The sequence below is a fragment of the Xiphophorus couchianus genome, chromosome 11, assembly GCF_001444195.1.
Source record: "Xiphophorus couchianus chromosome 11, X_couchianus-1.0, whole genome shotgun sequence".
Taxonomy (NCBI): domain Eukaryota; kingdom Metazoa; phylum Chordata; class Actinopteri; order Cyprinodontiformes; family Poeciliidae; genus Xiphophorus; species Xiphophorus couchianus.
The window spans coordinates 23,695,533-23,720,750 of NC_040238.1; the positions used below are offsets into that span (position 1 = coordinate 23,695,533).

Consider the following 25,218-nt stretch of genomic DNA (forward strand, 5'->3'; position numbering starts at 1 on the left):
TCCAGGGCTTCGTAGCAAGTCCCGTTGGTCTCCTGGCAGACCTCCAGGGCTTTGTATTGAGTCCTGTTGGTCTCCCGGGCTGACCTCCAGGGCTTTGTAGAGAGTCGTGTCAGTCTCCCGGGCTGACCTCCAGGGCTTCGTAGCAAGTCCCATTGGTCTCCGGGACCTTAGGGCAGCATGCAAGAGGGCAAAACCTCTAAAGGAAGATAACTTAGGTCATGTGACTCAAATAAATACAACAAGGATGGTTTTGGGTCAAGAACAAAAGTTGAGATGACATCAACTTTTGTTCACTAAGATTGATCAACAAAGGGAAATTAAAAGCTGGGAAACAGTCGCTTTAAATGTTTGATAAAGCAAATAAATCGATTAGACAGTTGCTTTTTTCAGTGACTGTGGGAATTTGATAAATAACACACTATGTGTTAACTAGGGTGACCATATTTTACTTTGGGAAAACCCGGACAACCTGCAGCGGGGGTGGGGTGTTGGGGGAACACCTTACAGCGGGGGGCGGAGTGCTGCCCGCACTGACGCGGCTCAGGGATTACGTGACACGCAGCGCCGTGCGCAGTGCCCTACAATGCACTGTAAGCTATGTAATGTGTTTGAGGCAGTTGACCAAAATTCCGGACAATTTTTAAATTTCCCCCGGACATCTTTTTAGGTCTGAAAAGTAGGACATGTCCGTGAACCAGCAGCTGGTCCTAGTGGTGTATTCAATTCAGTTCAATTCAAAAATACTTTATTGATCCCAAGGGGAAATTAACTTATTACTGCATAAGTCTGTTGTCAGCGGTGAATATAATGCCGCTGTCATTGTCTCTGATATCATGCCGCTATCAAAAATGCTCTGCTATGTGTTTTAAAGACAGTCTCTTCCCACACCGCTTCGTCGGCCCCTTTTGCAAGATGATTCATCGGCTGACTGTGAATGAGTACACACACTTGGCGGTTATGTCGAATGTGCTGATGGGAATTTAGGAGACAGTGACGACTTTAAAAATATATGTACTGAGAGAGACATTATGTTTTAAGTTGCTTTTTCTTCATGTGACAATAGATAGATATTTTTCTACAAGAAAACAAACATTTTACCCACCAAAACTTAACTTGCGCTTAGAAAATAATTCGGCGAATCTGCAGCCCATCAGCTCACAGCTAAACTTACATAGAGCAGTGTCATTGAGAAACATGGCCGCGTCCACGGGGGCTGCAGATGCTGCTGCTGCCTCACACTCTACAGCTCCAGCTTCCTCGGTTCCGAGCATGGGCAGTCCAGCGATCCAGTACAGTATGGTTCTGGAGCACCTGGTAGGGGAGAAGCGGCCCATTAAAGACCTGAGCCCCGGAGTTATGGGGGGTCTGCCGGTGCCTCCGAAAAGCGACGAGCAGAAGATGATAGAGAGGGGAATGGAGAGCTGCGCCTTCAAGTCGGTCCTGGCCTGTGTAGGAGGTAAACAACCGCACACTTGGGGGTAATTAGGTCACGTGTTAATAGAAAAATGGTTTATGGTTGTCACGTCTCTTTAAAATGGAAGAAAATCAACGTGGCATAGATTCGTATTAAGGAAAATAAAATCCAGAGCAACCGACTTTTAGAAGTCACTTACTTTTGTGAATAAAGTCTGTCATTTGTGTGTCATTTAATCTAAGAAAAACGTAATTGTTAGTGAAAACCTCTGATGTTCTTTGGGGAGCATTAGTAAACAAAACAGCATCATGAAGACGAATACAGGTCAGGGGTCAAGTTGAGAAGTTTAAAAATAGATATAGGAATAATGGATCACATGAACCTAAAAGGTTTATTCCATTTATGGAAATAAACTTTCAGAACTCATTCAGGGGTAACTGGAGGAGTTATCACAGCTTTAGCTGCTTTGCAAAGAAGAACCCAGCCAAAAAAAACAAAACGTGCATCATGTTCCTTCACAGATTTTCATTACTTTGGTTTGGCCTGTCCGATCAAATGCCAATACAAAACAACAACAAAGCTTTTGGTTGTAACGTGACAAATTGTGAGGCAGGTTTAAATTTGATTAACACTGATGAGAGTGTGTTCTTCACCGTCAGTGGCAGTGCTTGTAGCGAGTCCTATTTGTATCTGATAATGGAGCGTTTATCTTTCCACAGGGTTTGTCCTCGGAGGAGCTTTTGGTGTGTTCACAGCTGGTATCGACACCAATGTCGGCTTCGACCCCAAAGACCCGCTGAGGACCCCGACGGCCCGAGAAGTCCTTAAAGACATGGGCCAGAGGGGCATGTCGTACGCCAAGAACTTTGCTATTGTGGGCGCCATGTTTTCCTGCACTGAGTGCATCATTGAATCAGTGAGTGACATCATTTCCTGTTTTGTCCGATAAACATATAAACATATCACATGTTACAAACGTTTTGAATGATAAGTAGTTGGAAGGAAAAATATCTTTATAGTCTACCGCTTCTCTGAAAAGTTAATTGAATATACCATAAGCAGCTAAGCATCAATTAACCATCCATGTAGAAGATACATCTTTAAATGTAAAACTAACAATGTATATAAGAAAGATATATTATCTTTGTAATGATGCAGCACTCTACTGACACGGATGGATGTTTGAAAGCCTTTATTTCTGTTAATTATGATGATTTTCCACTTGCAGGTGATTAAAAGATGACATTTAAAATTAGAATATTACACCAGACCAATAAAAAAATTCAGTAAAAATATGAAAATGTGAGATTAATGAAAAGCATGTTTAATACCTGCTTAAAAGTTATTTTCAAAACACACTTTTAGCCTGACGAACGGCCCTCATCTAAACTTGTATTGTAATTTATCGAATATGACTTTAGAGGGGAAAACGCAGTCTTTGTCCTCCAGTTGTTGTGTCTCTGTCCCCATGAAGGTAAATCCATCAGTGTTTTTGCATCTGTTTGCTTTGCAGCACAGAGGAAAATCTGACTGGAAGAACGCGGTGTACAGTGGCTGTGTGACCGGAGGAGCCATAGGCCTTCGCGGTAGGTAACCTCCTCCTTTTCTGCTGGCTTCACCCTAAAATTGGGCTCCGCTTCACGTCATTCCACCATTTCTCCTTTTCTTCTGTCCGTCGCGCAGCTGGTCTCAAAGCCGGAGTCCTCGGATGCGGAGGATTTGCTGCGTTCTCTGCTGCCATCGAATATTACTTGCGATGAGACGAGAGGCTTTACGGACAAGAACTTGTTTTCTATGTGGACTCGCTGCGAGGAAGCCGGGGTACAGAGAGGAACGTCGACGAACGTTGGCTTCAGGGACTCTGCTGGGACCAGAACAGCGCTTGCAGGGGATGTTCCTGCATCTCCAGTCACAGAATGTCATGGGCAGAGAAACTTCTGCACCCGGGTCCTGATACCGAGGCCCAGAAACCAGTTTGGTTACAGGCTCGTTATCTAAATTGACAGAATGTAATCAAGTAGGATTATTTATATAAAGTTGTTTTTTTTCAAGCGGTTCCTTCACTCAGTAATTTTAACAAGCAGAAGTATTCTAGTGTCAAGTTTCCTGACTTGGGGAATTTTCTGAAACATGCTATGCCTCTTTCTTTGTCAGTCTGTGTGTTCAATATGACGGCACTTTGGGTTGTTGCCAGTATCATTGTGCTTCCGATTATGAATTAAAGGAGATAAGAGGATTTATGCTCTTAGGCTTTATGTTGAATACTCTTTCTGACCCAACTCTGCATTTGTCCAGACTTGGTACCGGCACAGGGAATCACTGAGTTCTGACCCCTTATGGCTGCGTTTGACCTCTTGTTACTGCACTGACCTCTCTTTAGTGATTTCTTCTTTCTGGCAGTGATCAGGGTCTGGATTGCTTATCTGTGTTTAATCTCAGTTATTTAATGTTTTATCAAAGACGAGGTCTGTTTTGATCTCTTTTTCTGTATTTACTTTGATAATCTTTGTCTAATATTAACAGTTTATTAATCTACAGAATTAAGAGTGACAAAAAACCCAGAAAATCTACATTAATAATTTTCTCAGACACAAAGTGAGTGCTTCAATATTTCTTTTAATTTTACTTAAAAAAAAAAGAGGGAAAAAGTTCACATGGACATTTAGTCGCAATATTACAGCATATTGAAATTCTTCTCAAAGGAAGTAAAATACAACAGTTTTTGTTTCTTTTTATTCTTATATTAAAAATATCAAATATTACTCATTTAGCAGTGCTTGCATTTTCTTAAGATATGTAGGCTTGATAGCAGAAAGGTTGGCTTTGTATCGATTTCTTCCTTCTCCTTCCCAGAGACGGCCTACCTTTGTGTTACCCGGCCAAATTTCATCGACAAGCTGAACATGCAATGAGGGCGTCTACGCAAAATCATCCTACAGATAACACTGGTGCAGCAACACACTTGGAACAGGCTTGAAATGCAAGAAGAAGCAGAGGAAGAAAATAAAAGTCAACTGTTCCGTTTATGGTGTTATTTCCCCTCTCCCCTGCCGTCAACCCTCATGTGCCCTCGCTTGTCTACAAAGTGATCAGAACTGAACTGGCAGACTTATCTTCTCAGAACGGCTCACCGACCACGCGGTGATACAGAAAAAACTGGCTAAAAAAACAAAAGAAAGAAACATCACTACCTGGATAAACTTAAAAAAAAAAACAGACTCCTTAGAGAATGTCTCTAGTTGCACAAAACTCTACAGGCACAAATATTATATATATATTTTCAAAATAAATAGGGCTAATTTTGGCCAAGACTCAGCAGAGAGGAGCGTCCTCTGTCCCTACGGAGACACAATCCTTGCTGTTTCTTGGAATGGCTTTCCAGCCGCCTCGAAAGTTTGCTTAGTCCCTTTAACACGAACTCACGCTCTCAGTGGAAAACATCCACAGTCCTACTCACACACATACACGCACACACACACACGCACACGCACGAAGCCAGGAAAAACCAGAAAGGAAATAGAAACAAATGAGGAACATTATTATAAAACATGTAAATGCCATTTTTTTTTGTTTGTTTGTTTTGTTTTTCTGGAATGCCTCTGAGCAGGAAACATAAACTCAGATATTGTCCTGTCCACTGCACCAGGCTGTGGTCTCTGCCCGGCCCCCAACCCCAGACACCCGTCTGAACATTTCCCGGTGTGCTCCCACAGAGGCCGGTCGCGTTGCTGCCGCAAAACCGTTTCGACTTCCTCTTCAGATGGGAGAAGCGAGGGACGGCAGCAGAGACGAGCGGTCTGCTGGGAGCAGAGCTTAGGCTGCAGCGCTGGGTGGTGGGGTCCGAGGTCTGGATGGAGTCGCTCTGTGTCACCCTCGCGGTCCGGGTGAAGCCCCCGGCGGGGTGGCGGCTTTTTTAGACGTCAGTGGAGAAGTAGAGCGTGTTGCGCTTGAGTTCGGCGAAGGAGATCGGAGGATGCTGCAGGTAGTAGAGCAACACCTGGACCTGGAGAAAGAGAGAGGGAGTGATTGCAGACCTTAACTTGCTGAGGTTCTTAAACTTTTCCATAGTCAACCTGTTGACTGTCAGTGCTGGGGGGTTAATGCAGAGTAATTCTAACAACCTTTGTTAACACCCCTAAATTGCAAGACACGTTTGGGGCCATTTTTTTTAAACTTTGACACTAGTTCTTTCTCTAATGTTGTTTTGAAAAAAAAAGAAAAATAAATTATGTGTTTGACATCATAGACAACCTTAAAGTCCACCCTTCCAGAATCTATAAACAACTCAGAATGTGACATAGGAGACTTGTTCCTGGTTTTGCCGTGACCAGAAACATATTTGTTGTTAATTGAAGCGATGTGAAAAAACTAAAATGAACAGAATTTATAGGATATCTTAAGGCTGGACAATAAATCAATAATATATATGGCGATAGACACATGATCAATATCAATAGATAATACGTCTGGTAGAATTTTCAATAATTTCACTGAACTCTGATCCAAACCACATGGAATTCTGGGGAATGTAGGCAGAGGAAAGACTTTAGTCACTCAACCTCTCATGACAAGCTAGGCTAGGATAGTGGCACCAACTAACTCTCTCTTTGGTTACCTAGCAACAACCTGTTGGGTAGTTTCATGTTTCACCACCATGCCTCATAACTGCTTCAAAATATTTTTAAACAAAACAGCAAAAACTGTGGATAAAACAGGAAAGGCTACACCACCAGTTTGGCAGTATTTCAGGTATTTAAACAATAAACTAATCAATAATTATTGATATCGACCGATATGAAATCCTTGTGATAAGTTTTTCAGCCACATCGTCCAGCCCTTGGACATCCCAACAGAAAGCAGTGTCTTATGTTCCAGTAGAAACACTGTTGGTAGCAGCACCTGTGAACAAACTCTTATTTAAATCTAGACTGTGACTGATATTCTAACATGATTTTGTTTCGATCTAAATCAGAGGCCTCATCATCCAGGCCTCCAGGGGGCAGTGTTCTGCTATCGTTAGAGTCCAGCACACCTGATTCAGATGGATAAATTACTTCCTCAGCATGCAGTCACGCTCTAAAGCAGGGGTGTCCAAAGTCGGTCCTGGAGGGCCGCCATCCTGTGTGTTTTAGTTCTCTCCCTGGTTTAACGCACCTGGATCCAATGATGGCTCATTAGAGGCCTTAGGAGAACATTGACAAGCTGAGAAAGTTGTTACTACAACCAGGGAGAGAACAAAAACATGCAGGATGCCGGCCCTTGAGGACCGACTTTGGACACGCCTGCTCTAAAGAGTCCTGCTAATAACTTATTTTTTTATTCTGGAGTGTTAAAGTAAAAACACATCTAAAAGTTGCAGAATGCCAGCCTTGAGCTCTGGACCATCGTATTTTGCTACGGTTGTTGTGCCGAATGCATAAAACTTAGATCTGTGGAAAAACGTTGAAAACTTTGTATCCTTTCCACTTCACAGCTATGCGCAACTTATCAAGTAAAATCCCAGTAAACTAGACCAGTGTTTCCCAACCCAGGTCCTCAAGGCACACTGTCCTACATGTTTTAGAGGTTTCCCTGCTTTAATGTGCCTGATTCAACTGATTGCAGTTCAACAAACGCCTGTTAATCAGTCATCAATTGAAATCAGCTGGATTGAAGCAAGGAAATACCTAAAGCATGCAGGGCGTTGTGCCTCGAGGACCAGGGTTGGGAAACACTGAACTAGACTAACGGTTGTGGTTGGAACGTCCAATATGTGGGAAAGCTCAAAAGCCATCAGTTCAAGTGGCTGTGAATGATCCCATAAATCTATTTTTGAGAAGTTAACAATTGTTTTAAAAAAAAAAAAAAAGCAATATAATTTATATTTTGGAACCGATTTGAGAAGCATTTCTCTTCCAAGTTTAATACATTGCATAAATATTGGAGTAAAGGTTTTTGAACACAAATTATCCTCAGGACAAACTAGGAGCCAGCAGAGACCTCCTGCATTTCCACGCCGCCCGGTTTATGATGTTTACTTCAGACTTGTTTATCCAGCTTAGAGAAGAACTCTGCTGACATGAAACCCGTCAGTCAGGAGAGATAAATAGATGGTGAAAAAGCTAAATACAGCTGGGAGAAAGGACCCTACTGAGACGGGTCAGTGGGCGATGTGGGAGTCGAGTTAATCTAGAAAACATGTGGAGCGGCAGCAGAGGAAGCGGCTCTTTCTCACTGTCCATCATAAAGATCACCGACGGAAAACCACAGGAGAATCACGGAGTAGCTCCGGCACAAATGTGAGATTTTGCGTCTACCATTACAATAATGCTCAGCACTAAAATCGTGTACCTGTGCCATGACATCATGTGACCAGATGTCGGAGGCGCACGTGATGTGCTGTCCCTTGGCGCTTTCTGACTCAGAGGGCCGGAGCAGGGTGGGTCCGAACACGGTGCCCAGGTTATGGAGGGACATTTTGTTGACGGGCTCCTTCTCAGCCACCCTGCAGGAACAACAAACAGGAAATATTTCATTAAAGGCAGAAAGGAACAGCAGAATGGGGGAAAAAAGAAACTAGACATGCACCGATCCGACATTAATGTCTGTATCGGTCTTGATGTTGAAAAAACAATTATAGATCGGGTATCGGTGACAATGTGCCTGATTTCATTTTATTTATTTTAAAGCCTAATTTCCTGTAGTAGATAGTAGTGAAACATTTATTTAGGGTTAATAAGGGTTATGAACCAAATGCAGATCTAAAGAACCAAAAAAAAGAAGAAAAAAGTGGCTCTTTGCATTGTAAACTTTGATGGTGTGAGTGTTTCTGCGTACCTTTTCAGGTGCTCCAGCAGAGTGAGGAAGGTCATGAGGTTGGGGTCGGGCAGAGAGCGCAGAAGGTGCATCATGCAGTTTTCCTTGGCTGCAGGGTCTGAGAGAGCTGAAGCAGACAGGAAAACACATGTCCAATTACGTCCTGACAGCCCGTTTGTTTTTCTCTTTACTTTAAGCATGATCTCCTGCAGCTGAGCAGGAAGTCCTCCCACCTATGCCCTCCATAAAGGCTGGGTAGAGACGGTCTGTGAGAAGAGGCTCCGGCAGCTCCCTGAAATACAGCTTAAGCGTTCCTGCGATGGCGTTGATGTCCATGTCACTCAGCATCACCAGGATGTCTTTGGTATCTGCGAATCACGAAGACAGACCCGTTAGAGACGGATCACACAGCTTCATCGCGGACTTTCAGCAGAACAGCTGATCTCTCTTTTATGTTCAACTTTTGTCGCTGTCGCGTCTCGTGTGTTGGGTTTCACCCAGAGCGGCGATGACTTTTGCGAGTTGCTGTCATTTGTTCCTATGTCGACTCCCCATGATAGACGCAAAAAAGCTAGTAAGGCTATGTTAGCAGAGCTAGCATTAGCCTTAATTGCCTCGATTCGCACAATTTGCACAACTCAAACTTTTGCTTGCCATAAAAGTTCCAAGAAAAAAAAAAAAAAACTCCGTATACGTTGAATATATGAGATTACATACTCCTGTCATGACCAAATTTAAGACATGTGAATAACATTTAAGGAAAACTTACATTTTGTTTCATCAATTTAGGACATTTTTAGCATTGTGGTGCTGGCTGTTTGTTGCTCGGTAAGATGCATTGCTGTAATTAAAACTCTACACTGCCTAAGATACATAGTCCGTCTACTGCAAACTGTTTGTGTGTATCATAATACACACAATATTATGATATTGTGTATCATAATAAACAGGTGGTGAGGCTTGGTTTGCATCATTTGTCCAAAAACAGGAAATGAACATACTTATAGAGTTTGAGCATAAACTTGGACCATATGGAGAAAAGGGGTCTATTTCTAGAGTCAACGCTCAGTTTTACAGTGAGGTCAGTGAGATGGATTTAGACACTGTGGGTTTCAGACCTAGTGGTACAGAGCTAGGAAACAAAGTGGAGGCCTTGCTTGTGTCGAATGCTAATCCCCCTCTTCTCCACTTCCTCAATGCACTGACGGACGATGTAAGGCACCTTGGAGCGCTCGCGCCTGCGGACGATCACTGCGGTTAGTTCTCAGTTGGCGAGCAGGTTAGAAACCAGACAACCGACTTAGGCAGCCACAGTGCTTACTTTGTGACCACGTTGATCTTGACTCCAAACACCCCGCTCTGCTTTTTGGATGGCGTTCTCTTCAAGCTGAGGTCCCGACTTGTAAACTTCATGGAAAATTCCACCTTAATCTGCAGATCCAGATATACTGTAAAATGACTCCTTCAGACACACAAACGGAACTGTACAAACATCTCAGAGCTGCTCTGTTTCTTGTTATTACGGCAGCCATACAGATAGTCAGATCTGTTTGGAAGTAAAATGCTCTGTTTGGCTTCAACGCACACTACACGATCTTAGAGTTGTCGGCCCATTTTCAAAACCTGAGAGACCACACATGAGCTGACAGAAATCTTAGGTATAACGGTTCGATCGGGTTCGGTCCTGCCGTGTGGTGTCCAACAATGGGCACCAAATAATGGCTACAAGTCCCGTGAACTAATTTTAAAACCAGCATTAATCAATGCTTTACTACAATCTACCTGCAATGCATGTGGCTAGTGTCAGGGTTAGTGTCAGTCCTGACTGAATGAAAATCATTAGAACCTATTTATGTCACGTTAACAAAGAACAGCTGAAAAGTTACTGGGTTTATCAGCAATTTCGCTCCAACTCCTCCTCCTTGTCATTTCTATATTCTTTGCATGTTGAATAAACATTAATGTTGTTTCCACGTATCATCTCCGATGTCCTCTGGACTTCGGGTTGCGCAGTATCAGCTGTTTGGGATTCCCCTCCGTAATTTCCCCTCCTAAAGGAGAATCCACGCTTTCTGATTGGCTACCTGTCACATTCAACAGGCTGCTTTAAGCTCACAGTCGGGGAAAATCCCTGATTTAGATCGGAGCGGCCACGATGATCTACCGCAGGGATGCTTAAACTTTTGAGACCAAGATCTACTTTTTCTCTCACCAGCCGGCTGAGATCTACCTCTCATGACACGAAGATATAAAAATTGTAAATTAAACTCTATTGACTTATTTTATATGCAAATATACATCAGTTATAGCAGAAATAATAAAGTGATAGAAAACCTAATGCAGTATATTTCTTCCTCAGTGAGATTCTCCTACCGTTTTACTCTCTCTCTGTCGTTAAGCACGCCCGTTGGCGTGGCAACCGCCTGCGCCCCGCAAGCGGAGCAGCGACGTTAAAAACATAACATTCAGTCCGTTACGATGTCAAGTTTCCAGGTTTGATATTTATTTCTGGATTATTAATAAGCGCTCACCTGAACACAGCGACGGTTGATTAGCTAATTTAAACTCCTGCTCTGCTAGTCAGTCTGTCTTTGAGTCGCCTGTTTTTTTGTTAATGGAACTGAAACGCACTGAATTGCGCAACACCTTGTTGAAAAAATAATTACTGAGAATATAAATTTTAACAGGTTTTGTTGATTTAAAAAAATATATATTATTCTTTAATGAAGCTACAAACGTTTAGGATCTTAGTGAATATTTTGATAAGTTCTGGTCTCATCGTCCTGGCGGCTTTCAGTTTGTCACCAACTGCCGAGATCAACTGAAAACCTTCCCGTGATCGACGTGTTGATCAGCCCTGATCTACCGTAACACACCAAACACTACAGGAGGATCAGTTACAAAATCGTAAGCGACAATCTTAGAACGGCCGGTGTTCTAAGATTGTAGTAAGGGGAAAAATAGGGGCAAAAAACCGTGTAGTGTGAACAATTGCATCAGGTAGTCGATGTGCCCATTTTCTCTATTTAAATCTAATTATTACTGATGGGCAGCATAGTATACAGACTTCATAATCTGCACTCTTGGTTGAATGCAGTATTTATTTTCACTTTGGCTTAATGTTGTTTAGTTTTTATTCCAGTACATTTTTTGTTAATGGAGTCTGAGAATCCATTTTATTTTTGTTTGTGGTTGTTTTGTTTATTTTGTTTATCAGTTCCAGTGTTTAGTGTTCTTTTGAAAATAAAGTGTATCTTTGGCAGGAAATCGCATGAATTATCACGTCATTTCTATTAAATCAGTGTAGAAAGGTCTTCAAACAATATTATCGTTTATCGCAATAATTTTTGAGACAATTAATCGTTCAGCAAAATTTGTTATCGTGACAGGCCTGTGTGTATATAATTATTAAGATTAAGATTTTGAAATCTGCAGAGATGAGATTTCTAAATCAACATAAAAGAGTTTAAACTTAAAGCTACACCCTCTGTTGTAAATTTGACTATTTAAATAGCAACTGGGGGAAAAAAGCATATACAGTGCTGGACATGTTTACTTATGGAAGCGTTAAACTGCCAGAGCTAAGAAATAAATTCTGGAGTTGTATCTTGTTATAACGAGATACAAAAGTTGACAAAAACATTAAGATTTCTCTTTTGAAAGAGATATAGACACAAGCCCCACCAGTGCAGTGAAATTCACTAAATTATCTGAAGCATCCTGTAGACTTCCAACATCCTGCAGGCGAGATTCCCCTCACCTGTTCAAGAATACAGCCAGTTCCAGGTCCAATTACCCTGGAAACAACATGTCCTGGGACTCTATCATTCTATAGAAAGCAGGAGAAAACACGTCAGCCATAAAATGACCGTCAAAACCCAAAGTACTCTCACTAACACTGAAACCAGCCGTCGACAGTCACTTCTGCGTCGGTGTTACCCCGGCCAAGCCAACACCGGTCCCGTGTTACTTACTCCTTCTTAAATGTCCGACACAAGACAGCGGAAACGTTAAAATATTTAGATTTTACCTGAGTGAACTGGAGAAGAATAAAGGAAAGCGGTAAGATGAGAAAAAGATAGAAACATGCAGTTTCTTCTCCTCACCTGTTCGCTAATGCGGCGGAGCTGCTGCTTTCTGTGATGCTGCTACTGCCGCCGCCTCGCTCACGCGAGTCGTTGAAGTGACACGCGCTGACTGAGCCGGTGGTAAAAAACACATTTATTGTCATTACAGCATCATCCAAAATACCATTTACCTACCAAACTGTGGATTTACTTGTGTTTGATATAGTTTCTACAATTTTAATGGGAGAAGAGCACAGTAGGATTGCCATCCTTTTCCCGTATACGGGACGCGATTTGCTCCGTATTTCTGTATGTCCGACAGTAACGCCTATCACACACATATAAACATTTAGTGTAACAATAATTACAAAACTCAAACACAAGATTTGTTAAGGTCAGCTAAATTTTGGCGGGAGCTAGTAAGGACCCCAGAACGCTTCGGACCAATGATGATGTCACGGTTGCCTAGAGACGGACACTAAGCCCCTTTTGCACTGCACCGCTGGACCCGGGTCGACCCGGGTCCATTTAATAATGGCGTATTAAGTTTTGTTGTGCTGCTTTGGACCAAAAAAGGTCTGAGCTAACTCCCGCTCTCCGGGTAAACTCAACCGACGCTCGCCACAGTTGTTCTTATCTTCCCAAACTTCAGCAGTTTTCTAGTTGTTCTGCTGAGATAGTGTCATCAACTTGTGACATCACGCATAGTGATGTCACAAAGAGCTAGTCACAAATTGAACTCTGCACACTTGAATTCTGCAGTCATAAGCATTGCGGAAGAGAGAGAGAGAGCAAGAAGAAGGATTGTGTCCCAACAAGAGATTGAAAAGGAAAGTTTTTCAAGATTAAAAGGAAATTCTCACAAACAAATAAAGGAAAACATGGGGCAGATTTTGAATTTATTCAGACAGAAAGGATCAAAAGTGAGTCAGCGCAATAAGGATTCATCTTCAGATTCTGGGAATGAAGAAATACAGCAGATCTTGGCAAGAGAGACAGAGAAGCTAAATGGCATCTTGGAAGAAGTTAACATGATGTCCATTGAGAGACAGTCACTCATCAAAGCAAACGAGGAGCTGAAGAACGATAACATGGCATTGAAGCAGGAAAACACTGCACTGGGGCAACAAAACACCGTCTTGGAAGAGGAAAAAAGCATCCTGGAGCAGAAAAACACTGCCCTGGAGAAGGAAAGAAATACGCTACATCAGGAAAACATCACATTAAAACAGGTAAATACCATCTTGGAGGAGGAAAACACCTTCTTCAAGCAGAATAATACGGTCCTGGAAAAAGAAAAGACTGCCATGGAGCAGAAATACACCACTCAAATCAACACCTTGGAGCAGAGAATTTCCACGTTAGAACAGGAAAACACTGATCAGAGGGAGAGAATTTCCACATTAGACCAGGAAAACACCTCTCAGAGGGAGAGAATTTCCACGTTAGACCAGGAAAACACCTCTCAGAGGGAGAGATTGTCTCATGCATTGCGGGTAAGTACCTACCTGGAGCAAAGACGAAGGCGTTTGGAAGGGCAAAACTTTGTTTTTGAGCTTGATAACAGACACCTGCATCAGAGCCTCAATTTAAGAAGAAGGCAACATGAGCAGGAAAAAACCTCCCTGATGCTAAATATCACTGCTCTGGAGGTGAAATGCACTGCCCTGGAGCAGAAAAACGCTGCCCTGGAGGAAGAAAAGGCTGCTATGGAGAAGGAGAAGATTGCTCTGGAGGAAGAAAAGAACGCTCTGGAGAAGGAGAAGATCGCTCTGGAAGAGAAAAACACCACCCTGGAGCAAAAAAGTACCGCCCTGGAGAAGAGAATAAACTACTTGGAGCATAAAAACAAGACCTTGGAGCTGATAAATGCCACCATGGAGCAAGTGAAGAGCTCTCTGGAGAAGGAGAACACCACCTTGGAGCAGGAAAACAATAACCTGCAGCTTGAATTGGAACAGCTGAGGGACAGAATAGAACAGGTGTTTTCAGACCAGCCACAGAATCGGCCGACTTTATTCAGAAGAGTGATCAGAGGCTTTTCCAATATGCTTCTGAAAATGTACCAAACAGGAACTCTCAGGTACTGGATCGAAAGATGGTACTTCTAAACTAAGAAGTGTCATGAGGGCTCCAAGCTTCATGTTTGATTATCGGTGGTCTCCATGCTGACTTCCAGGGCTTCGTAGCGAGTCATGTTGGTCTCGCGGCCTGCCTTCACGCGCTGACTGAGCCAGTGGGTGGAGCGCGTGCTGGATGATTTGGCGCAGTGCTCGAAAAGGTTTCTGGGAAACGTAGTCGTTAATGCTTCAAAAATTAAAAATGGCCAGGATTTTTAAAAAACAAGTAAAACGGCATTTTATACAAGTTTATATGATTTATTGCATATATTTTATTAAAGGAAATAAACTTGGGCATCAATAACTCTGAAATGCAGAATTATCTCTGTATTATATTGTCAAACTTTGAGACCATTTGGCTCCTTTTCATGTCCTGGAGTTAGAAAAACAACGGCATGTTGTTTACCAAAGTGATGTTTTATTTATTTATTTTAAATTTCTAATAAAAAGCCATGTTTTAATCCTAACCTATTTTATGGTTGCTCACATATTCAATATTTATTAATTTCTGACAAACTGCAGCTGTTAGTACATCAGTGAGTAATATCCCTTTTGCCCTTTGATCACTTTTGTACCAGGCATTGCAGTTCTTCCCCAAATCTCCCAATTTTTTAGGCTTCATGTAAACCTAATTATATATGCTCAAGAATACAATCCAATGCTACCTCCCCCCCAACCCCCTGTCCCGCACCCAATTTCCCCTGGTTTATTTCAAAAACAAATGCCAAGTCTAGAATCTTTAAAGAGAACTGATGGGTGGCGACTTTCTGGGTTGTTTGTATGTTGTCTTAGGTGAGACAGACAGGCAGTCTTAGTAAAGTCATAATTTTTCAGGAGATGCTACCGCTAATGTAGTAAGCTAATATGGCTGCCTTGTATGCGTCAAAGAGGGGCTGTGAACACCTCCGACATTAATTATAACCACAATTCCATTCTGTTCAGCTACTGTATTGCTCAGGTGACTTCATTTATGAATTAATTAAGAAATTTATTGTCATTACAACATCATCCAAAATACCAGTTACCTACCAAACTGTGGATTTACTTGTGTTTGATATAGTTTCTACAATTTTAATGGGAGAAGAGCACAGTAGGATTGCCATCCTTTTCCCGTATACGGGACGCGATTTGCTCCGTATTTCTGTATGTCCGACAGTAACGCCTATCACACACATATAAACATTTAGTGTAACAATAATTACAAAACTCAAACACAAGATTTGTTAAGGTCAGCTAAATTTTGGCGGGAGCTAGTAAGGACCCCAGAACGCTTCGGACCAATGATGATGTCACGGTTGCCTAGAGACGGACACTAAGCCCCTTTTGCACTGCACCGCTGGACCCGGGTCGACCCGGGTCCATTTAATAATGGCGTATTAAGTTTTGTTGTGCTGCTTTGGACCAAAAAAGGTCTGAGCTAACTCCCGCTCTCCGGGTAAACTCAACCGACGCTCGCCACAGTTGTTCTTATCTTCCCAAAATTCAGCAGTTTTCTAGTTGTTCTGCTGAGATAGTGTCATCAACTTGTGACATCACGCATAGTGATGTCACAAAGAGCTAGTCACAAATTGAACTCTGCACACTTGAATTCTGCAGTCATAAGCATTGCAGAAGAGAGAGAGAGAGCAAGAAGAAGGATTGTGTCCCAACAAGAGATTGAAAAGGAAAGTTTTTCAAGATTAAAAGGAATTTCTCACAAACAAATAAAGGAAAACATGGGGCAGATTTTGGATTTATTTAGACAAAAAGGATCAAAAGTGAGTCAGCACAATAAGGATTCATCTTCAGATTCTGGGAATGAAGAAATACAGCAGATCTTGGCAAGAGAGACAGAGAAGCTAAATGGCATCTTGGAAGAAGTTAACATGATGTCCATTGAGAGACAGTCACTCATCAAAGAAAACGAGGAGCTGAAGAACGATAACATGGCATTGAAGCAGGAAAACACTGCACTGGGGCAACAAAACACCGTCTTGGAAGAGGAAAAAAGCATCCTGGAGCAGAAAAACACTGCCCTGGAGAAGGAAAGAAATACCCTACATCAGGAAAACATCACATTAAAACAGGTAAATACCATCTTGGAGGAGGAAAACACCTTCTTCAAGCAGAATAATACGGTCCTGGAAAAAGAAAAGACTGCCATGGAGCAGAAATACACCATTCAAATCAACACCTTGGAGCAGAGAATTTCCACGTTAGAACAGGAAAACACTGATCAGAGGGAGAGAATTTCCACGTTAGACCAGGAAAACACATCTCAGAGGGAGAGATTGTCTCATATATTGCGGGTAAGTACCTACCTGGAGCAAAGAAGAAGGCGTTTGGAAGGGCAAAACTTTGTTTTTGAGCTTGATAACAGACACCTGCATCAGAGCCTCAATTTAAGAAGAAGGCAACATGAGCAGGAAAAAACCTCCCTGATGCTAAATATCACTGCTCTGGAGGTGAAATGCACTGCCCTGGAGCAGAAGAACGCTGCCCTGGAGGAAGAAAAGGCTGCTATGGAGAAGGAGAAGATTGCTCTGGAGGAAGAAAAGAACGCTCTGGAGAAGGAGAAGATCGCTCTGGAAGAGAAAAACACCACCCTGGAGCAAAAAAGTACCGCCCTGGAGAAGAGAATAAACTACTTGGAGCATAAAAACAAGACCTTGGAGCTGATAAATGCCACCATGGAGCAAGTGAAGAGCTCTCTGGAGAAGGAGAACACCACCTTGGAGCAGGAAAACAATAACCTGCAGCTTGAATTGGAACAGCTGAGGGACAGAATAGAACAGGTGTTTTCAGACCAGCCACAGAATCGGCCGACTTTATTCAGAAGAGTGATCAGAGGTTTTTCCAATATGCTTCTGAAAATGTACCAAACAGGAACTCTCAGGTACTGGATCGAAAGATGGTACTTCTAAACAAAGAAGTGTCATGAGGGCTCCAAGCTTCATGCTTGATTATCGGTGGTCTCCATACTGACTTCCAAGGCTTAGTCGCGAGTCATGTTGGTCTCTGGGCTGACCTCCAGGGCTTCACAGCGAATCCCGTTGGTCTCCGTGCTGACCTCCAGGGCTTCAAAGCGAGTCCCATTGGCCTCCGGCCTGACCTACAGGGCTTCGTATTAAGTCCTGTCGGTCTCCCGGCCTGCCTCCAGGGCTTCGTAGTGAGCCCCGTTGGTCTCTGGGCTGACCTCCAGGGCTTCGTAGCGAGTCCTGTCGGTCTCCCGGCCGACCTCCAGGGCTTCGTAGCGAGTCCTATTACCCTCCTGGTTCCTGCTCTGCCGCGGGCAGGTACATGCTCCGCTGCTCTTGTCACAGGTCCCATCGACCTCCTGGCGAGGCTCAGGAGGTTGGCTGGAAGGTCAACAGGACCTGTGACAAGGCTTAGGAGGTCAGCCAGGATTGGACACATCCCCAGCATCCCCAAGGTTTCCGTTCTGCCGCCAGCGTCCACCAATGTTTCTACTCTGCTGCCGGCATCCTCCTAGGTTTCTGCTCTGTCGCCAGCGTCCACCAAGCCTGCTGTTCCGCCGCCGTCCTCCTCAGATTCTTTTGGTGTTCCTTAGTTGTTTCCATTTCATTTACCTTGTTTTCCACATTCTTCATTGGTGTTTCTAATTACGTTTATTTCTTGTTTCTAGTTATTTTCCTTTGTTCTAATTAGGTTCCCTTAGTGTACTTACTCCGTTGTGGTTGTATTTTGGTTATTTCTCCTTGTGTAATCTTCCCCCCTTTCCTTTGCCACTTTCTCTACCACTGAAAAATATGTATGTTGAAAATTTGATCACTTTGAAATAGGAATGTGAATTTTTTTAATAAATGAAAATTGCAACCATGTACAAATAATGACACTGAATTTTTTTTAGGTTAAAATTAATTCTGAATTTATTTTAACACTGAAAAAGTAAACATTAATATACAACATTCAAATTTCAGAGGCATTTTTTATTCAAATTCTGATAATAAATTAAATAATTAAACTAATAAATTCACATATTTACTTCCATACATGTTAAAATACAGCAACAACTCCTAACTGTGGCCTGGAATTATTTGAAGATCAATGGTGAGCATTATTCTGTGTGTGTGTGGAGAGGGAGCATGATTTAAATAAATAAATGTTGCAGGTGACAAAATATCACCTTTCCTCTGTATAATTCATGCAAAGAAAATGATTACACACAAAATTGGTCAAGAAGGAAGAATAAGCAGATACCAAATAAGGGGTGGGTATCGTCCTCTTTTGTGGGGCCACTGCTTAGGGCAGCATGCAAGAGGGCAAAACCTCTAAAGGAAGATAACTTGGGTCATGTGACTCAAATAAATACAACAAGGATGGTTTTGGGTCAAGAACAAAAGTTGAGATGACATCAACTTTTGTTCACTAAGATTGATCAACAAAGGGAAGTTAAAAGCTGGGAAACAGTCGCTTTAAATGTTTGATAAAGCAAATAAACAGCAAAAACTGTGGATAAAACAGGAAAGGCTACACCACCAGTTTGGCAGTATTTCAGGTATTTAAAACAATAAACTAATCAATAATTATTGATATCGACCGATATGAAATCCTTGTGATACGTTTTTCAACCACATCGTCCAGCCCTTGGACATCCCAACAGAAAGCAGTGTCTTATGTTCCAGTAGAAACACTGTTGGTAGCAGCACCTGTGAACAAACTCTTATTTAAATCTAGACTGTGACTGATATTCTAACATGATTTTGTTTTGATCTAAATCAGAGGCCTCATCATCCAGGCCTCCAGGGGGCAGTGTTCTGCTATCGTTAGAGTCCAGCACACCTGATTCAGATGGATAAATTACTTCCTCAGCATGCAGTCACGCTCTAAAGAGTCCTGCTAATAACTTATTTTTTTATTCTGGAGTGTTAAAGTAAAAACACATCTAAAAGTTGCAGAATGCCAGCCTTGAGCTCTGGACCATCGTATTTTGCTACGGTTGTTGTGCCGAATGCATAAAACTTAGATCTGTGGAAAAACGTTGAAAACTTTGTATCCTTTCCACTTCACAGCTATGCGCAACTTATCAAGTAAAATCCCAGTAAACTAGACCAGTGTTTCCCAACCCAGGTCCTCAAGGCACACTGTCCTACATGTTTTAGAGGTTTCCCTGCTTTAATGTGCCTGATTCAACTGATTGCAGTTCAACAAACGCCTGTTAATCAGTCATCAATTGAAATCAGCTGGATTGAAGCAAGGAAATACCTAAAGCATGCAGGGCGTTGTGCCTCGAGGACCAGGGTTGGGAAACACTGAACTAGACTAACGGTTGTGGTTGGAACGTCCAATATGTGGGAAAGCTCAAAAGCCATCAGTTCAAGTGGCTGTGAATGATCCCATAAATCTATTTTTGAGAAGTTAACAATTGTTTTAAAAAAAAAAAAAAAGCAATATAATTTATATTTTGGAACCGATTTGAGAAGCATTTCTCTTCCAAGTTTAATACATTGCATAAATATTGGAGTAAAGGTTTTTGAACACAAATTATCCTCAGGACAAACTAGGAGCCAGCAGAGACCTCCTGCATTTTCACGCCGCCCGGTTTATGATGTTTACTTCAGACTTGTTTATCCAGCTTAGAGAAGAACTCTGCTGACATGAAACCCGTCAGTCAGGAGAGATAAATAGATGGTGAAAAAGCTAAATACAGCTGGGAGAAAGGACCCTACTGAGACGGGTCAGTGGGCGATGTGGGAGTCGAGTTAATCTAGAAAACATGTGGAGCGGCAGCAGAGGGTCTTTCTCACTGTCCATCATAAAGATCACCGACGGAAAACCACAGGAGAATCACGGAGTAGCTCCGGCACAAATGTGAGATTTTGCGTCTACCATTACAATAATGCTCAGCACTAAAATCGTGTACCTGTGCCATGACATCATGTGACCAGATGTCGGAGGCGCACGTGATGTGCTGTCCCTTGGCGCTTTCTGACTCAGAGGGCCGGAGCAGGGTGGGTCCGAACACGGTGCCCAGGTTATGGAGGGACATTTTGTTGACGGGCTCCTTCTCAGCCACCCTGCAGGAACAACAAACAGGAAATATTTCATTAAAGGCAGAAAGGAACAGCAGAATGGGGGAAAAAAGAAACTAGACATGCACCGATCCGACATTAATGTCTGTATCGGTCTTGATGTTGAAAAAACAATTATAGATCGGGTATCGGTGACAATGTGCCTGATTTCATTTTATTTATTTTAAAGCCTAATTTCCTGTAGTAGATAGTAGTGAAACATTTATTTAGGGTTAATAAGGGTTATGAACCAAATGCAGATCTAAAGAACCAAAAAAAAGAAGAAAAAAGTGGCTCTTTGCATTGTAAACTTTGATGGTGTGAGTGTTTCTGCGTACCTTTTCAGGTGCTCCAGCAGAGTGAGGAAGGTCATGAGGTTGGGGTCGGGCAGAGAGCGCAGAAGGTGCATCATGCAGTTTTCCTTGGCTGCAGGGTCTGAGAGAGCTGAAGCAGACAGGAAAACACATGTCCAATTACGTCCTGACAGCCCGTTTGTTTTTCTCTTTACTTTAAGCATGATCTCCTGCAGCTGAGCAGGAAGTCCTCCCACCTATGCCCTCCATAAAGGCTGGGTAGAGACGGTCTGTGAGAAGAGGCTCCGGCAGCTCCCTGAAATACAGCTTAAGCGTTCCTGCGATGGCGTTGATGTCCATGTCACTCAGCATCACCAGGATGTCTTTGGTATCTGCGAATCACGAAGACAGACCCGTTAGAGACGGATCACACAGCTTCATCGCGGACTTTCAGCAGAACAGCTGATCTCTCTTTTATGTTCAACTTTTGTCGCTGTCGCGTCTCGTGTGTTGGGTTTCACCCAGAGCGGCGATGACTTTTGCGAGTTGCTGTCATTTGTTCCTATGTCGACTCCCCATGATAGACGCAAAAAAGCTAGTAAGGCTATGTTAGCAGAGCTAGCATTAGCCTTAATTGCCTCGATTCGCACAATTTGCACAACTCAAACTTTTGCTTGCCATAAAAGTTCCAAGAAAAAAAAAAAAAAACTCCGTATACGTTGAATATATGAGATTACATACTCCTGTCATGACCAAATTTAAGACATGTGAATAACATTTAAGGAAAACTTACATTTTGTTTCATCAATTTAGGACATTTTTAGCATTGTGGTGCTGGCTGTTTGTTGCTCGGTAAGATGCATTGCTGTAATTAAAACTCTACACTGCCTAAGATACATAGTCCGTCTACTGCAAACTGTTTGTGTGTATCATAATACACACAATATTATGATATTGTGTATCATAATAAACAGGTGGTGAGGCTTGGTTTGCATCATTTGTCCAAAAACAGGAAATGAACATACTTATAGAGTTTGAGCATAAACTTGGACCATATGGAGAAAAGGGGTCTATTTCTAGAGTCAACGCTCAGTTTTACAGTGAGGTCAGTGAGATGGATTTAGACACTGTGGGTTTCAGACCTAGTGGTACAGAGCTAGGAAACAAAGTGGAGGCCTTGCTTGTGTCGAATGCTAATCCCCCTCTTCTCCACTTCCTCAATGCACTGACGGACGATGTAAGGCACCTTGGAGCGCTCGCGCCTGCGGACGATCACTGCGGTTAGTTCTCAGTTGGCGAGCAGGTTAGAAACCAGACAACCGACTTAGGCAGCCACAGTGCTTACTTTGTGACCACGTTGATCTTGACTCCAAACACCCCGCTCTGCTTTTTGGATGGCGTTCTCTTCAAGCTGAGGTCCCGACTTGTAAACTTCATGGAAAATTCCATCTTAATCTGCAGATCCAGATATACTGTAAAATGACTCCTTCAGACACACAAACGGAACTGTACAAACATCTCAGAGCTGCTCTGTTTCTTGTTATTACGGCAGCCATACAGATAGTCAGATCTGTTTGGAAGTAAAATGCTCTGTTTGGCTTCAACGCACACTACACGATCTTAGAGTTGTCGGCCCATTTTCAAAACCTGAGAGACCACACATGAGCTGACAGAAATCCTAGGTATAACGGTTCGATCGGGTTCGGTCCTGCCGTGTGGTGTCCAACAATGGGCACCAAATAATGGCTACAAGTCCCGTGAACTAATTTTAAAACCAGCATTAATCAATGCTTTACTACAATCTACCTGCAATGCATGTGGCTAGTGTCAGGGTTAGTGTCAGTCCTGACTGAATGAAAATCATTAGAACCTATTTATGTCACGTTAACAAAGAACAGCTGAAAAGTTACTGGGTTTATCAGCAATTTCGCTCCAACTCCTCCTCCTTGTCATTTCTATATTCTTTGCATGTTGAATAAACATTAATGTTGTTTCCACGTATCATCTCCGATGTCCTCTGGACTTCGGGTTGCGCAGTATCAGCTGTTTGGGATTCCCCTCCGTAATTTCCCCTCCTAAAGGAGAATCCACGCTTTCTGATTGGCTACCTGTCACATTCAACAGGCTGCTTTAAGCTCACAGTCGGGGAAAATCCCTGATTTAGATCGGAGCGGCCACGATGATCTACCGCAGGGATGCTTAAACTTTTGAGACCAAGATCTACTTTTTCTCTCACCAGCCGGCTGAGATCTACCTCTCATGACACGAAGATATAAAAATTGTAAATTAAACTCTATTGACTTATTTTATATGCAAATATACATCAGTTATAGCAGAAATAATAAAGTGATAGAAAACCTAATGCAGTATATTTCTTCCTCAGTGAGATTCTCCTACCGTTTTACTCTCTCTCTGTCGTTAAGCACGCCCGTTGCCGTGGCAACCGCCTGCGCCCCGCAAGCGGAGCAGCGACGTTAAAAACATAACATTCAGTCCGTTACGATGTCAAGTTTCCAGGTTTGATATTTATTTCTGGATTATTAATAAGCGCTCACCTGAACACAGCGACGGTTGATTAGCTAATTTAAACTCCTGCTCTGCTAGTCAGTCTGTCTTTGAGTCGCCTGTTTTTTTGTTAATGGAACTGAAACGCACTGAATTGCGCAACACCTTGTTGAAAAAATAATTACTGAGAATATAAATTTTAACAGGTTTTGTTGATTTAAAAAAATATATATTATTCTTTAATGAAGCTACAAACGTTTAGGATCTTAGTGAATATTTTGATAAGTTCTGGTCTCATCGTCCTGGCGGCTTTCAGTTTGTCACCAACTGCCGAGATCAACTGAAAACCTTCCCGTGATCGACGTGTTGATCAGCCCTGATCTACCGTAACACACCAAACACTACAGGAGGATCAGTTACAAAATCGTAAGCGACAATCTTAGAACGGCCGGTGTTCTAAGATTGTAGTAAGGGGAAAAATAGGGGCAAAAAACCGTGTAGTGTGAACAATTGCATCAGGTAGTCGATGTGCCCATTTTCTCTATTTAAATCTAATTATTACTGATGGGCAGCATAGTATACAGACTTCATAATCTGCACTCTTGGTTGAATGCAGTATTTATTTTCACTTTGGCTTAATGTTGTTTAGTTTTTATTCCAGTACATTTTTTGTTAATGGAGTCTGAGAATCCATTTTATTTTTGTTTGTGGTTGTTTTGTTTATTTTGTTTATCAGTTCCAGTGTTTAGTGTTCTTTTGAAAATAAAGTGTATCTTTGGCAGGAAATCGCATGAATTATCACGTCATTTCTATTAAATCAGTGTAGAAAGGTCTTCAAACAATATTATCGTTTATCGCAATAATTTTTGAGACAATTAATCGTTCAGCAAAATTTGTTATCGTGACAGGCCTGTGTGTATATAATTATTAAGATTAAGATTTTGAAATCTGCAGAGATGAGATTTCTAAATCAACATAAAAGAGTTTAAACTTAAAGCTACACCCTCTGTTGTAAGTTTGACTATTTAAATAGCAACTGGGGGAAAAAAGCATATACAGTGCTGGACATGTTTACTTATGGAAGCGTTAAACTGCCAGAGCTAAGAAATAAATTCTGGAGTTGTATCTTGTTATAACGAGATACAAAAGTTGACAAAAACATTAAGATTTCTCTTTTGAAAGAGATATAGACACAAGCCCCACCAGTGCAGTGAAATTCACTAAATTATCTGAAGCATCCTGTAGACTTCCAACATCCTGCAGGCGAGATTCCCCTCACCTGTTCAAGAATACAGCCAGTTCCAGGTCCAATTACCCTGGAAACAACATGTCCTGGGACTCTATCATTCTATAGAAAGCAGGAGAAAACACGTCAGCCATAAAATGACCGTCAAAACCCAAAGTACTCTCACTAACACTGAAACCAGCCGTCGACAGTCACTTCTGCGTCGGTGTTACCCCGGCCAAGCCAACACCGGTCCCGTGTTACTTACTCCTTCTTAAATGTCCGACACAAGACAGCGGAAACGTTAAAATATTTAGATTTTACCTGAGTGAACTGGAGAAGAATAAAGGAAAGCGGTAAGATGAGAAAAAGATAGAAACATGCAGTTTCTTCTCCTCACCTGTTCGCTAATGCGGCGGAGCTGCTGCTTTCTGTGATGCTGCTACTGCCGCCGCCTCGCTCACGCGAGTCGTTGAAGTGACACGCGCTGACTGAGCCGGTGGTAAATAAGACATTTATTGTCATTACAGCATCATCCAAAATACCATTTACCTACCAAACTGTGGATTTACTTGTGTTTGATATAGTTTCTATAATTTTAATGGGAGAAGAGCACAGTAGGATTGCCATCCTTTTCCCGTATACGGGACGCGATTTGCTCCGTATTTCTGTATGTCCGACAGTAACGCCTATCACACACATATAAACATTTAGTGTAACAATAATTACAAAACTCAAACACAAGATTTGTTAAGGTCAGCTAAATTTTGGCGGGAGCTAGTAAGGAC

At 42.2% G+C, this 25,218-nt stretch overlaps 4 protein-coding genes across 9 annotated transcripts; 2 read left to right on the top strand and 2 right to left on the bottom strand.

Moving 5' to 3' along the window:
• The first annotated feature begins 1,131 nt into the window (after window positions 1-1,131).
• LOC114153349 (mitochondrial import inner membrane translocase subunit Tim22-like) lies at window positions 1,132-3,650 on the top strand. Its single transcript, XM_028031837.1, has 4 exons — window positions 1,132-1,456; window positions 2,134-2,330; window positions 2,928-3,000; window positions 3,098-3,650. The coding sequence occupies exons 1-4, from the start codon at window positions 1,195-1,197 to the stop codon at window positions 3,172-3,174; spliced, it is 609 nt and encodes a 202-aa protein (XP_027887638.1). The 5' UTR covers window positions 1,132-1,194; the 3' UTR covers window positions 3,175-3,650.
• Window positions 3,651-4,014: 364 nt separating this feature from the next.
• LOC114153350 (active breakpoint cluster region-related protein-like) lies at window positions 4,015-12,415 on the bottom strand. Of its 3 annotated transcripts, none has more exons than XM_028031839.1 (6): window positions 9,531-9,786; window positions 9,328-9,447; window positions 8,443-8,577; window positions 8,231-8,336; window positions 7,745-7,898; window positions 4,015-5,417 (listed from the first exon to the last, which is right to left on the bottom strand). In XM_028031839.1, exons 3-6 carry the CDS (start codon window positions 8,555-8,557, stop codon window positions 5,328-5,330), a joined length of 465 nt encoding a protein of 154 aa, XP_027887640.1. In that variant the 5' UTR covers window positions 8,558-8,577; window positions 9,328-9,447; window positions 9,531-9,786; the 3' UTR covers window positions 4,015-5,327. The 3 variants fall into 3 exon arrangements, with proteins under 3 accessions (XP_027887640.1, XP_027887639.1, XP_027887642.1); XM_028031838.1 differs by having other exon boundaries at window positions 5,328-5,417; window positions 9,367-9,447; window positions 9,531-9,802; XM_028031841.1 differs by lacking the exons at window positions 9,328-9,447; window positions 9,531-9,786 and adding an exon at window positions 12,316-12,415 and having other exon boundaries at window positions 5,328-5,417.
• A 742-nt stretch (window positions 12,416-13,157) lies between these two features.
• Window positions 13,158-14,487, top strand: LOC114153265 (girdin-like). The gene has a single exon (XM_028031666.1). It carries the CDS (start codon window positions 13,158-13,160, stop codon window positions 14,385-14,387), a length of 1,230 nt encoding a protein of 409 aa, XP_027887467.1. The 3' UTR covers window positions 14,388-14,487.
• A 3,827-nt stretch (window positions 14,488-18,314) lies between these two features.
• Window positions 18,315-24,930, bottom strand: LOC114153586 (active breakpoint cluster region-related protein-like). 4 transcript variants are annotated; one of them, XR_003597350.1, is made up of 6 exons: window positions 22,046-22,326; window positions 21,843-21,962; window positions 20,958-21,092; window positions 20,746-20,851; window positions 19,650-20,413; window positions 18,315-19,442 (listed from the first exon to the last, which is right to left on the bottom strand). XR_003597350.1 is itself a non-coding variant. In XM_028032239.1 (5 exons), the coding sequence occupies exons 3-5, from the start codon at window positions 21,070-21,072 to the stop codon at window positions 20,140-20,142; spliced, it is 495 nt and encodes a 164-aa protein (XP_027888040.1). In that variant the 5' UTR covers window positions 21,073-21,092; window positions 21,882-21,962; window positions 22,046-22,326; the 3' UTR covers window positions 18,315-20,139. The 4 variants fall into 4 exon arrangements, 3 of the variants coding, with proteins under 3 accessions (XP_027888040.1, XP_027888039.1, XP_027888041.1); XM_028032239.1 differs by having other exon boundaries at window positions 18,315-20,413; window positions 21,882-21,962; XM_028032238.1 differs by having other exon boundaries at window positions 18,315-20,413.
• Window positions 24,931-25,218: the final 288 nt, after the last annotated feature.